This window comes from Dermacentor variabilis, chromosome 1 (genome assembly GCF_050947875.1).
Source record: "Dermacentor variabilis isolate Ectoservices chromosome 1, ASM5094787v1, whole genome shotgun sequence".
Lineage (NCBI taxonomy): Eukaryota > Metazoa > Arthropoda > Arachnida > Ixodida > Ixodidae > Dermacentor > Dermacentor variabilis.
The window spans coordinates 33108005-33122543 of record NC_134568.1 but is presented as its reverse complement, the minus strand read 5'-3'; the positions used below and the strand labels follow the sequence as shown (position 1 = coordinate 33122543).

The 14539-nt window shown below is 45.3% G+C and overlaps 1 protein-coding gene across 1 annotated transcript in view; it reads left to right on the top strand.

Annotated features, from left to right (window-relative positions):
• Nucleotides 1–11450, top strand: part of LOC142576306 (nose resistant to fluoxetine protein 6-like) — an 85598-nt gene extending 74148 nt beyond the window's left edge. Inside the window, exons 9-16 of the mRNA XM_075686373.1 lie at nt 223–342; nt 1286–1454; nt 2200–2279; nt 3831–3953; nt 5507–5627; nt 8747–8942; nt 9811–9953; nt 11059–11450. Of these exons, the coding sequence (XP_075542488.1) occupies nt 223–342; nt 1286–1454; nt 2200–2279; nt 3831–3953; nt 5507–5627; nt 8747–8942; nt 9811–9953; nt 11059–11250 (1144 nt within the window). The 3' untranslated portion in view covers nt 11251–11450. The remainder of the gene's footprint in view (nt 1–222; nt 343–1285; nt 1455–2199; nt 2280–3830; nt 3954–5506; nt 5628–8746; nt 8943–9810; nt 9954–11058) is intronic.
• The last annotated feature ends 3089 nt before the right edge of the window (nt 11451–14539 follow it).

Sequence of the window (14539 nt, the reverse complement as noted above, 5' to 3'; positions counted from 1 at the left end):
CGTGGTTTTGGCACGTAAAACCACAGAAAAAAAAAACATTGCTTACATCGGCCATGCTTGGCACGTGAAACCCTAAATGTAATTTAAATGCACATAAATTTTTTTTTTCGTTTCGTTTCAAAACTGTACCGTGTTTCGAATATAACCCTGCAGCGTAAGCTCTCTGATCGATATTCCTCCGGTTCATTTCCCCTTCGCTGACTTTTTTTTCCCTCCTTCCAGTGCCATTTCCATAGCGTACAACATTGTGCGATCTGTGCGTCGCTGTGGAAGCCAAGAAGACTGTGGCGCCGGGAGGTACTTCCGATGCGCCCTCACAGCTACCAAGTACTTCTTTGTCGGGTACGCTTTATTTTATTCTTAAGGCGAAAATAATAACTAAATGAGCCGTATTTCATCGTCATTTTCTTTATCCTTAAGCGCTCAGAGGGTGTTCTAAACATAAAGAGGGGGGGGGGGGGTACGTGTGCATTCACGCTGTGTTCAGACAGCCAGAACCAAAACGGAAGATAGACAGGAAGAGAGAACAAAGCTAATATGTTTCATCCAAGCGAATGGACGGAGAACATATATTGGTCTGGGGACATACACGTGCTGTCCCACAACAGAACACAAGCGATCATGGCCCAGAGACGGAAACAACGTAGTCTGGCAGCCGACTCTGGTTTGTGACGCGGGATAGTCTTTATGCGATCTTGGAGAGCTGGCATTGCTGCAAACAATACACAGAGACAGAACGTATACAACGCCATGCAAGTGCCTGCGTGCGTGTGCGCGTGTACGTGTATGTATGTATGTATGTATGTATGTATGTATGTATGTATGTATGTATGTATGTATGTATGTATGTATACATGCATATATATATATATATATATATGTGTGTGTGTGTGTGTGTGTGTGTGTGTGTGTGTGTGTGTGTGTGTGTGTGTGTGTGTGTGTGTGCGTGTGCGTGTGTGTGTGTGTGTGTGTGTGTATGTATGTATGTATGTATGTATGTATGTATGTATGTATGTATGTATGTATGTATGTATGTGTCATCTTATTGTTTGCGTTGCGCTAGCAACCTAAGCTCCTATGTCCAATTCCACAGTCGTAAAAATGGCTGTGGCGATGAGGCAGCATGTAATGGGGTTGATAGGGGCAGAAGAGAAATGCTGAAAACCCTTCATCCTGCAGCTCGTGAGCAAAAAGAGTGGTAGCCAAATTTTTCGTTACTAACAGACACCCTTTGCCAAATACCTCTGTGCTGATAGAGAAATCTGACTTCGTTTTGCATTTGCAGGCTGCTGCCATTGTATGTGTTACTATTACTAGTGATTAATGCCAAGTTCCCCACCCTGGGCAACGGGCCATCATGGGCCATTGAAAGCACAAAATACTTGTCACAGTGTGAAAAGAGCTGGCAGTGGAACGTGCTCTTCATCAACAACTTCTTCCCCACAAAAGAGCAGGTAAGGCGGGGAAGTTTCCTTGTGAAGATCAATTGAATCACACAAACAATCAACAAGCATTTTGAGCCTTACGATAGGTTTAATAATGAAGCAAGAAGCCAAACGTGGCCCGAAGAAGTGGATCATATATATATATATATATATATATATATATATATATATATATATATATATATATATATATATATATATATATATATATATATATATATATATATATATATATTTTTTTTTTTTTTTTCGGGGCATGAGCATGGCATAGAAGAAAAACACTAACCCGAGAGCTTGTGCTGGTTTTCTCCTTGTAGATTTTTTGCACTAACGATATTTGAGAACCCCGGACGTTGTTGTCGTGTATAGCGCAAAGTACAATCTCACGCATTTTTATTCCTAATGGATGAATCCTAGGGTTACGTGCCGAAACCACGACTTGATCATAAGGCACGCCGTAGTGAGGGAATCCGGATTAATTTTCGCCACCAGGGGATCTTCAACGTGCCCCCTATGCACGGGACACGGGCGTTTCTTGCATTTCGCCGCCCATCAAAATGCGGCCGCCGCGGCCGGGATTCGATCCCGCGACCCCGTGCTTAGCAGCGCCACACCACAGCCACTGCGCCACCACGGCGGGTAGTTTTATACGTAAAGCCGTGCATTTGATTATTTTGATCTGAACGACAAATTTACATTTTGCATTCAACCTTTCGTTCTTTCTTTCGTCTTCTTTTTCCTTCCCCTTTTTCAGTGCATGCCTCACACCTGGTTCCTGGCCTTTGTCTTTCAAGCTTTAATCTTCAGCATTGCAATGGGATTTCTCCTCATACGGTGAGCATTGCGTATATTTCGAGACTTTGCAAATGGAAGAAAGCTGGTCATTTGATGGCGTTCGGTAGCCGAGCGGTATAACTTAGACGTTCAGAAAGTAATTAGCAGAGCAGAAACGTATATCAACAGTTCACGCAGCGATGATTTTATGATGGATCGCGAAAAAGTCTTCTTCCGTCTTCGCCCCAAAAACGTTATTTCGGTACAACTCCTTGTAAGAGCAGGTAAGTCATGCAACCAATCGCGATGTTACGCATATCATTAACGAAGGCAGTTGGCAAATAACAAACATCACTTACGAGTGAAAAGCTTTGAGAATTCGGCATTAAGCTTTGCGTTCCCAAATTCTGTTTATCATATCATGCTTTGTTGACATATCATGTGTGAATTGTACCCCCCCCCCCCCCCTATGTAATGCCTGTCGGGGCCTTTTAGGGTATTCAAAATAAAAAATAAATAAAAAATCATTGGCCGGCTGCCTTCATTAAGTGTGCCTAACATGGCGATAGGCAGGCAGCTGCTCTTGCGAGTAGTTTAAGCGTAAGAACTTTTTTTGTAAATACGGGCCCTCTTCTTAAGAGCGTTCCCTCATTGGCAGACATTCCGGCGCCTGCCAGTGATGATAGCGATCGGAATGATAGAGAGGCTGTTGTCACTGTGAAGTTTTCTTAATACGATCCCAGGGCCTTTATTTGGAAAACAAGGACTTGCGCTATAGGACTGTTCGTAAGAGCCTGCTGATCGTGATTTCAGACATATTTAACTGTTAACGAAGGCGCCCGCCCAATGGCAGACCGCTCTCGAGAACGAAAATATTTGTGAATTCGACCACAGTGACGTAAAATCTAAAGTGCTGTGTAATGCGGCGGGCCGCATTCTTTCATCACTTTTGCCAATTTCATCGCGCCTAAAGCTGCAACTCAAAGAAATTCAACTAGTTCGCCTCCTGTAAGATAAGCACTGCTCAGAACTGCTGTGGCGTTAATGAGAGAGAGAGAGAATACAAAACAAGAGAAAATGAAGTGGTAATGAATATGTAAATAATAATAATAATTCACTGTGCCTGGACAGCGTAAACGCAGCACTAGTCAAACTGTACACGTGACAAGTGCTGCCGCCGAGGGATGCTTGCTTAGTTTTACGGAAGCTTTCGTAACTCGTCGCATGGCGGTAAACGGTGAATCAAAATGAAATTATGATCCCCTAATACGTTTCTCAGTGATTGATTATTACGGAGCAGGCGTTCGTAAATTCCCGAGACCCTTTGCCTTAGATAAAATCAATGCTGACTTTCGAGTTTGTGAGCACAAGGTCTCAAGTCAACTTGCACAACAAGATCATGAATCCAGAACTGGGAGTATAGCCATTAACATCCTGCCAATATGTCACTTTGTGTTTCCATTTATTCATGGAACTTATTATGGAATTATTATTATTATTATTATTCCAGTGACGTTTCTTTCGTTCAGTGCTGCCGTCGGCTTGATTGTGTGGATGCCAGCGTTTCCTAAGTATCTTATATTACAGAAGAATACTCGCTCCTCGTTTCAGGTTGCCCAAGTTTGCGATGGCTGCACTGGGAGTATGCATCTTTGCATGTTCGGTGACAACTTTTGCCATAAATAACGCCAACGACCTGGGACCTACGGCCTTGCTCCGCGAGTACAGACCAGGGTAATGATCGTGCATTTAACTTCATCATTTCGTCGGATATGCGCACTTGCATACGCTGCTAAAATACATTTTACAGCCATTGCCCAGGGAGGACTTGCCCCTTTCGTAGAGCCACTCGAGGCTGCTCTGAGTATGGGCTCGTATTCCAGTAGTAAATAGTACGAAGTAGCGTTTTGCAAAAAAAGAAAAAAAGAAAGTGAAAGAGGTTCCGGCCACTCGTGATAATGAACATATCATTAGCCAAGTCAAAGGAGAAAGAAACTTTCATCGCACGGTATAACGCGAATATATACAAAGGAAACCCATACAGCGGGCTTCTCGGAGAGAAAGCTTCGCAGGAAGAAGCGATTGGCCCTGGTCATAGGAACCGAACCCGGGGACAACGCCTTTCCTTGGCTGCCGCTCTTCTAACTAAGAGAGTAGCAAGTGTGCAGATAAAAGAATAAAAAAAAAACTACCTGCTTATAACTCACGCTTCGCATCTAGCGTCACAACTCCACCATATCGGTTTGCAAGTGAAGTTTCGTCGTGAAAATCGACCACGCTCGCGAACGAGCGACTGGGTGTGCGAGAGGCGACATGCCGATGTTGTCACACCATTACCGGAACGCAGCGAGGATTACTAGTTTAGCGGTTCTGCAGCCGTCCAGCCGCCGCTTTGATGTTTGCTTTAAACGCATTTTTTTTTTTTTTAGACTGAGCAATCGATGCGCCCTGTACCATAGCTCTTAAAAAAGCGTGTCGTGGCCCGCTTAACAGGGATAAAAGAAACAGGGAAACCACATTCAGGGGACGCTATCGACCAGCCGTTGAAAAGAACGCGAATAAAATGCAACATAACGGAAAAGGCTTACAATGTAGTTTGGATTTTCGGGTGAGCAAAGCAGCTCGGGGACGTTATTTCTAAAGCTTCCTAATACCAGCCGCCGTTCAGTGCTTCCGAACAAGACATCGCTAGTACCGAAACCCGCGGCGGAATATGTGTTGTGCGACGTTCAAAACGTCCATAAAGTATTCTAGCATAGCGTTACCGTTATGACGTTACCGATAAATCCTGTCACCGACTGCGCATGCGCAATATTTGTGTCACCTTGACGTGGTTTGGGTGGAGTGAAACGGTGTAGCGGAAGCCTTAGCGGCATACAACGGTAACGCTATGCTAAGGTACTCTATTGTACGGCAAAAGTCATGCACCTAAAGTAGTACGAAGCTACGAAAGAAAGTACCGGGCGGTTTAGAGCTACGGCCTGACTGAGACAGAGCTGTAATCTATGTTTTCTGATAAAATAAGTGTGACCGGAGGGTATACAACGAAGCCGAGACTTTTCAGCTAGCCACCAGTGAAATACTGCCCCTGAGCTCGACAATGAAACTTCCTTTGGGAAATCACTACATATGTCAGAATAAGCAGCCTGTCGTAATGGGTTTAGAAAGAGAGTAGGTAACGTTATTATTTAGATATGCGTATTTATAGTCTGTGAAGGAAAAAGAAGCACGTTTGCTTTGCATCACCCGAGTACCTTTTTTTTTTTTTGCCTCTCGTACCATTTCAGCTCTCGTCACGCCTATCATGACTCAATCGAAATAAACTTCTACACGCGGGGAGGACCGTTCTGCATTGGACTGATCGTTGGATACCTCCTCGCCATCAAGCCGAAGCTGAGGCTTAACAAGGCGAGTCACTGGAAGCGACTGGGGCGTCGGGATCTTCATTTTTCTTTTCTTTCGTTTTCTCTTTTTTCTTAATGTCGTTCTGTTCTTTTTTTTTTTCCTAGTTTCTAACTTTTTGCAGTGAGCATATATGATGTTATTTTATGTATCGTTGGAAAGAAAAAGAGCACTCGGCATCGACCTTGGTGCCGACGTGTCCTTCCAACAGATTTTACAAAAACAACTGAAAAAATAACAAGCTCAAATTTGCCACTCTTTTGAATCAAGGTGATACGCCGCGAGAAGCCTTTAATCAACGTCATCAGGCGTTGGACTATCTTAGCATCGTGTGCGCTGCAAGGAAGCCTTGTAGAATGAGGCCATAGTTTCTGCGGAACATGACGGAAGACAGTTTGTGGACAGAAGACAAAAATGCCGCGATACCCTGACCTCTATCGCATGCGCAACGAAAAAAATAAATAAACGAAAACATAGAGAAACGGTAAACCATTTCAGACTGGTACAGGCTATACTACATCAAAACTCCTCACTTAACACATCTTCAGCGGAAAAGGGAAGAAAATTCAGGTTATAAGTTCCTTGAATGTCGCGCCACAACTGGGACGCTTACGATGTTATTGTGACGTCACGGATATCGCGGTATGTTCGCGTATTCCCGCCCTCTCTGAGCAGGAAATACCCGCCGAAGTTGGCAGGTTGAGCCTCTGTTTCCGAATCCAGTGTAATGTTTTCCTTTCTTATTTTACTCTTTTTTTTTTTCGTTAACAGCTACGTCCAAGCAGAAACTGCCAGAAGGTATGACGTCACAGCGAGCTTATGCGATAACTTCAAAAGTGTCTCGAGCAGCCAGTCGCGCGGCAATCTTGCGTGTATTCGCAGGCTACTTTCACACTCGAAAAAAAGAAAAACTTTATGTAGCACGTATTGAGCAACAGAAAGCTGTATCGGGAGTTTTTCACGTTGCTCTACAATTTTCTCATTGACACTTTTCATCTAATTATAATATTTTTGAAGTTTATTAAATTAATTAAGACTAATGATCTAATTAGGCGGAATGCAACAAATAATCTGAGCGTCTCCAGGTGACGGTAAACAGCGTTACCTTGGTTCTGTCCAGGCACGTGGAATTTGCATATTCTTAAGGTGTGGCTCGAGTTACGTGGGATACCCAATATATAGCTTGACCATGTATACGAGGTGCTACCCTGAAGTACCGGGAATTCAGTCGTTGAAAAATATGTGTCCATGATAACGCCTAATCAGCACTGTCTCCTTCAAGGTAGACCCCTTGAGCATGTGTACACCGACCCCAGCGTTTCTGCCACGAGTCCATGCATTCGTGGAACTTTCCAGGCGACGGTGTGTTGAGGACCGCCTGCAATTTCTACTAGATCTTTTGAGCAGCGTGAAACCGACGTCCTTTCAGACTCAACTTCAACTTTGGGAACAAGAAAAAGTCACAAGGGGGCGAGGTCAGGTGAATGGGGTGGTTGTGGAAGTACTGGGATTTGTTTGGATGTCAGGAACTGTCTCACAACGACAGATGTGTGAGCGGGCGCGTTGTCGTGATGAAGGTGTAGCATCTGTTCGTCACTGAGCAGTCCTGGCGCAAATTTTGCAAAAATGCGCCTGGTGTTCAAAACATCCGACAAAATCCGCTGAACGGTGCCTTACGATTGCCTTACAATGTCGCAGTCATCCTTTATATTCAGCCTGCGATTTCCAAGGACAGCCTTACGAACTTCCGCTATCGTTTCCGGGGTTGTGCTCATTGGCGGCCGTCCAGAACATTCATCGTCATCAGCACACATTCGACCCTCTTTGAAACGTTTATTCCATAAAAACGTCCTACTTTGGCTCATGACTTCAACTCCAAAAGCGTCATCTAGCATACGACGACTTTCTGCCGCAGTTTTGGCGAGTGTAAAACAAAACTTCATGCAAATCCTTTGCTCCTTGAAGCCTGCCATATTGGTTGCTAAGGAATGCGCCAAATCAGTGAAGCATTGCGTTGCAAAACAACACTTTGCAGAACAATACATCTTAGATGCAAGTCGTTCAGCACGCTGATCCGCAAGGCATACTGCTAGCCACATCTAACGGCCGAAACGTGTAGCACACTCAGTTTGCCCGCGCTTTTCAATTTCCCGGCACTATTGGGTAGCACCTCGTATACATAGACGTACACAGTGCACTTATATGAAAAAGGAGCACATGCATGATCCGCGTTCAAATGATGACTCCTGCAGACACCCAAGTTCTAATCTCATTTTCTGCTCCCTGCAACGCAGCTCTCGTCTCGTAATGAAGAATCAATCTCGCAACCGCCATTTCCCCGATTTCACCGCAGTAATTATAAAAGATTACGAGAGTAAGTGAACGCAAATCTGTTGTTTTCTTTCGTGTCAGCGCAACTCGGGTGCCTCTGTAATACGTGCATCATGTGCTCGGTATAACAAAACGCCGCTGTACAGGGAGTACGGAGAGGAAACTGTTGTGTTAAGCCATTTTTGGGCTGAGAAATTTAGAGACTAAGTGTGTTCCTATGCGTAGGAACGTTACCGGGTATCCGTAGGTTGAAAATGGGCCTTACTGTACGTTTCTGCATATTTTGATAAGCTATCGTCAAGAATTTTGCGCGCCCAATCTAAATTTTTTAGGTACATTGATACATCATCGATTTAAACAATTATTCCTTCCGTTCTTATCACTCATCTACCTTTAAGATTGCAGTCTTTCTCAATGTGGTTTGCGAAACGGTTTATGCGCGACGCCGCAGCGAAGGAGGATCCAGAGTGATTTCTTCCACCTGCGCCTAAGTACACGAGTATGCTTACTTTTTTTTATTCATTTAGTCGCAATCGAAACGCAGCCGCCATGGTCGTGAATCGAATCAGCGACCTCGTGTTCAGCAGCAGAACGCCATAGCCACTAAGCCATCGTGGCGGCCAACGTTTTTAGAAAAACGCTGGTGGCGGCTGCATGTCACGTGGCTTTGGCGGCCCTTATTGTATTTGCATTTCTTTTAATATAGTTTTTTTTGTGTGTGTGCAAGAAAGTACTGTTGTTGCCGCTAAGGTTTCTCCGAAGGCCCATTGCAAACGCGCGTGTCCACATCGCAGTGGGCCGCGTTCGCCGGCTGGATACTGTCCCTGGTGACCGTGGTGGCCATCACCAACATTCCCTGGTTCTGGAACAAGGAAGGCCGTCGCATGCGACCCGGTGGCACCGAGTACGCAATCTACGACGCCTTCCACCGGATACTCTTCTCGGTGGCCGTCGCCTACATCGCGCTGGCCAGTGCCTGGGGCAGCGGAGGTACGGACACGGCGGGCGTTACACGGACCACGCTGTACATCACGCGAACGTACCTCTATTCGTACTTCTATTCGAAGTACCTCTATGCGAAGTACCTCTATTCCGTACTTGGGCATCGGCGCACTGTCGATGAGTCGACTGGATTCATAATCAGCGGATCTTTATACGTTGGGCTGCGCTCAGAGGATGCAGGGCCGTTATGATAGTGATAGTTTGTGAGAAATATGTGCGATTCTCCCAATGTGATGCGAGCGTGCCAATAGATGACTAGACCATGTCTCCACTGGTGATGCCCGTCGTGACGCAATTTCTATGAAGTTCTACGAAGCATGCGCCAATTAGCCCAACAACAAGTTTTACTGCCAAGCTGCGCTACTATGACTTACGTTAGTTATGTAGTACGAGTCTGTTGTCGTTTTCACCTTCTTTATTTTCATTTTTGTTTTTTTGTTTTCCTGAGTAAGATTTGGCACTGTTTGGGTTAGCCGGATCTAAATAGGCATAGCTTCTTTTATTTTCTTTTTTTCTCACATCGGTTAAAAAAAAAGGAAACGATTGTAACAGACTATGCTTTCGTAACGATCTCCGGTTCACGGCTTAACTATAGCAGTCAAAGACGCGGTGGCGTCAACCACACAGCTGCTACGGCTACGAATGTAGCACGAATTCAGCTTAACTTTCACTATAGGCGAACGACTACACCGACAATATCTATCGCGTCGCAGCCGTCGAGCTGGCATGCCGGCACGCAGAGTGCAGTGACGCAGCCTGAAGCAGAAAAAGAGCTGCGTTTGTGCTGGCTGTTCGCATATTGGGAGGCCCGCTGTTTACCACGATATTTATTTTCTTGCTTTCTTTTTTTTCGTAGGAGTCATCAGGGTGTTCCTCACATGGTCTGGTTGGCTTCCCATCAGCCGGCTGTGCTTCGTTATCTACATTTTGCATCCCTTCCTGATCTTCTATTTCAACGGAACGACGCGCGGTGTGATCTTCTACACAGTCAAGCTTGCGGTAATAATAATAATAATATTTGGGATTTTACGTGCCAAAACCACTTTCTGATTATGAGGCACGCCGTAGTGGAGGACTCCGGAAATTTTGACCACCTGGGGTTCTTTAACGTGCACCTAAATCTAAGCACACGGGTGTTTGCGCATTTCGCCCCCATCGAAATGCGGCCGCCGTGGCCGGGATTCGATCCCGCGACCTCGTACTCAGCAGCCCAACACCGTAGCCACTGAGCAACCACGGCGGGTCTAGCTTGCGGTAAGGCCTGCATACATGTACAACGACTAATCAGAGTGGCGCACTTCGCACGCGCCGAACAGTCTGACCGCTTACGGTGTGGCGCCAGACCTTGTAGTTTGCGACTCTAAAGAGTTTCGGTGAGATACTACATACAGCCTTTTCTGAGAACCTCCACGCTTTTATAGTCACGCGGAGCGAATAATTCGGCCGATCGCCGCGCAGTTCACACAGTATAACGAGTCGCCGCATTCGTAAAGCTTGACTTTCAGCCTCGAGGTGTTTTCCTCATTGCACGGCGGTCGCGCCCTCACACTCAAGATAGCGATGAGAGTGATAACGAGACTAGAGCTCGTGCCAATGACATATCGATAACGGTGCTTCTACGCGACATAAGTTCAAATACGGCCTCAGATTATCTTCGAAGTCACATCACTGTGTTTTGAGGTCATATACCGGCACAAGTTAACATCATGATAGATTTGCTGAGGGGTTAACTATACAGCGCTGCCTGAAACTAGGTATATAATGACTTGACTTCCAGTCAAACCAGCAGCTCTAACGGGATATAATTGTTCAGCTTCTTTTATTTCTTGGCAGTTTTGCTGCAGGCAGTGTGATGCACACGCGCTCACATATGCTCGCTCCAGTGCAGTCTTTTTTTTTTTTTTTTTACGTGGTGACGCATGCTGTATAGCTTCCAAATACGTGACTTACAGCGAGGCCGTCTCGGCCACTCTGCAGGCTAACCGGGTTCCTGAAAGCGATCGGCGCGTTAATCCGATTCAATTGATGACGCGAAAAATGGAAGACATACCGCAATAATTCGTGGTTTTAGCTTTACGTAATTATTATTTCTCCCTCTTTCCAGATGGAAGAACTTCTTTGGAACGTGATGGCGTGCATCATAGTGAGCATACCTGTGCACCTCCTTCTCGAGGCGCCGTTCATTCGTCTAGGAGAGCAGTGCTCTCAGAAAGAGGACGAAGATTCCGTTTGCGACTCTATGGACTCTATGGACATTGCTCTGCAGGAGAAAAACGCCGCCTCCAAGTACAGCTGATGCTTCCAAGAGACGGACTTGGGCGTGATAGTGCAGTGTGTGCTCCGGCAGTCGCGGGCCATTGTTGCTTTCAGTTGGGATAGAAATACTCAGATGTTATCGTTCCACGGCATTCCCGTTTCCCGGCAGTGAGAAGGTAGACGCCGAAGGGAACAACTTGTACCAGTATGGATCGACAATAAACCAACACACGTACTGTTTTCTTGTTGTCAGGCTGTGAATGCGGGACTCAATAAGCAGTCCTTAGTTGTTGTTGTTGTTTTTCCTAAGCACGTGCGCAGTAGAAATTCTCCTTTTATTTTATAATCATACACATATACGAAGATGCGGGGTTTAAAAGTACTGAAGTTGCCTATACGGTGTCTTCATTAAAGGTCACGAGACATGCCCGTCATGGTCGTATTTTCTCTAGAGCAAAAACATCATAAGAATAGAAGTCTAGGTATACGTAGGTGGTGCATATTATTTACTACAACAACGTCAAATTCGAGCATAATTGTATTTCGCTTGCGGTAAAAATATCGCCAGGGATCAAATTTTGCAGTCTATGTCGGGGTCTTTCAGCTAACACTTTCAAAAAATTTTAAAAAGGGCCTGTGACAGGTAGCACAATGCTGGATGCATGAGCTGGTCTACTCGAAGAGGCGGACATTACTTGCACAATATATCGAAATGCATAAGCGACCAATTGACAAAAATTCTCTAATCAGGTTTCTAAATAATGACCTTATGGCCCGTATATTGCAAGCTACAAAGTCTAGCCGGGGAGTTGGCAATGCCGATCCATTTCGAACGAATTCTCAGGATGACACCAGTTTCGAGATATTAATTCCCGATCTTTGCGGAGAAATACATTGGCATTCCAGTTACTTTTGGGCTTCAATGCACAAAACAACGCTAAGTGGAATGCCAATTCATTTTTACCGCAAGTTTGACGGCGCATATATCGTCAGTGGTGTCATCCACACAATTTATTCAAGTGGATTTGCCTTGCAGTCTAACCCGCTAGAATTTATAAATTGCAATATGTGTAATAAGGTAATTAGTTAGAAACCTAATTAGTGAATTGTTGTTCATCAGTCGATTATGCATTTCTGTTTTTTTTTTTTTTTGCACGTCCGCCTCTTCGATGCTCATGCATCTAGAATTGTGCTATCTGCCACATGCAATTAAAAAAAATTTAACGTGTTTCGCTGGAACACCTTGTATATACTTTATTTAATAACGCATTTGGCACTTACACGACCTTATACATCTATAGGGCGGATTCTCCATGCGATCAAGCAATAAGCGCGACCAAAACCACCGAGCGCGAGAGAGCGCGTGCGTGTAATGAAAAACGGCGAAATTGCCGAGATTCCCATCGATTCCCGCCGCAAGCGTATCTGTACAGAGCCGTTCTCTATCAAGATCACGATAAACGCTGCTCGGCTATTATTAGTAGCAACGACGGTGTCCACGAAGAAGAAATGGCACCACGGACTAACCAATTAAGCAAGTAAGACTTCATCGCCGCGCTCCATCAGGTTTCTCAGCTTCGGGCATCGCCAAGAACTGTCAGTCGAACGCGGCGCGCTCACCAACTGCAGCGCGGAGCTGCGACTAATTAACGGAGCGCCTCCGCACTGCTATCTAGACATCACCGGCCGGGCGCCGCATGCATGTGGTGCCGGCGCGATAGCAGTCGAACCGGTCGGTCAAACTCATTGGCTCGCTATCAAGATGTCCCCGCCCCTCCCTATATGCGACAGACCGCGACTATCGCCTGAAACGACGTCCGTGCTTTTCTGCAGCCAACATATAACGCCGCATTCCTCGCTTTTTTTTTCTCGTCTTTCTTTTCTTTCTTTTTTCCTTCTTAATTTTTTTTTTCTGGCTCGTGCGTTATCTCTTCCTCGAAGTCCCGCGGCAACGGCGTACGACTTATCGACAAACGCGACGCTCCATCAAGAGCACTTCTTTCGCGACAGGTAAAGCGTGCATAGACCAAGTAGACAAGCAGTTGGGTACCGACGTTACGAAGGAGGAAGTGCTAATGCTACCCGCTACATTCGGTTTACTTTTAGGTATCGCGAATAGTCGGGGCAACCCCTTTCGCCGCCGAGAACGACGGTCACAGCAATGCTATCGCGGCAACGAAAAAGAAAAGGAAGAAGATCAAATAAACAACCGAAGTTGTCGTTCTGCGTGACACAGATAAGAGGGAAGGTTTTTGTTGCTGCGGAAAACACCCGGCCCCCAAGGCTATATTACTTTTGGGCTCGGCCTAACCAATATGCCCATTATAGCCACAATCACCGCATGAGAATTTTACTCTGCTGAGATACAGCGCATGCTTAATAAAAACAAAAAAGAAAGCGTACCTGCTATAACATGTGATTATCGTACAATTTTCGCAAGCTCGAGACGCTAAAACAAATTCAAATGTAGAGTAGGAGGGGAAAAAAAGTTTCAAGGAAGAAATGGGCGTAACAAAGAGACGATATACTACTGAAAGCGATGCTTCAGGGAGATTATTCCTTGACAAATCTACTGAACCCGTCTCTCTTTTAGTACAGGACTCTTCATTTAACTTTACTAGATTGCCCCTAAGAATCCGTGACGGGGTTTTCAAGGCAACCACCTTAATTCTCTTGCGGCGGAGCCGCTGTTGCTAGGCGGAACGGCACGAGTTGCTGATCAAGCGCACGGGGTAGCTGTACCCCTCCTCGATTATTTCCAGTTATTCAAGAAGGATGCCTCGCTTTTAGACAGCCTACGAATTCGTTTTCTCGAACCAGGCGAAGCAATTATTTATTTAATTGGGCAATCCCACCACGTTTGCGCCCTTTTCGAACGATGTGCAGTGACGTAGTCTTTGACATGGACTTTTACGACGAGCTCTTCCTGCGTTTTGTCACTATCGTGGTGCACCAGACACAATCGCCTTTCAGTTGCTCCTCATGTCCAACTCCCTCGGTCAACCTGGAGTCGAGTTGCGAACGTCATTACATGCGTGAAATAATGTAAATAAGCTTTCGACATTTTTTTTTACCAACCAGATATCACGCGAGGTTTATATTTCACTTTGTATAGAAATCACACCATATACGATATTTGATACGATATTCGTTTTCTCTAGAATATTCGTATTCGATTCGATTCATGAAACTCGCTATTCGTGAAAATTGGATATCATGGCAACGAGGCGGCAAAATATCATTGTCCAATAGTTCTCTCTTAATATTTGTAAATGAGAGTAGAGGTTCCACTATGGTTGCACACACACACACACACACACACACACACA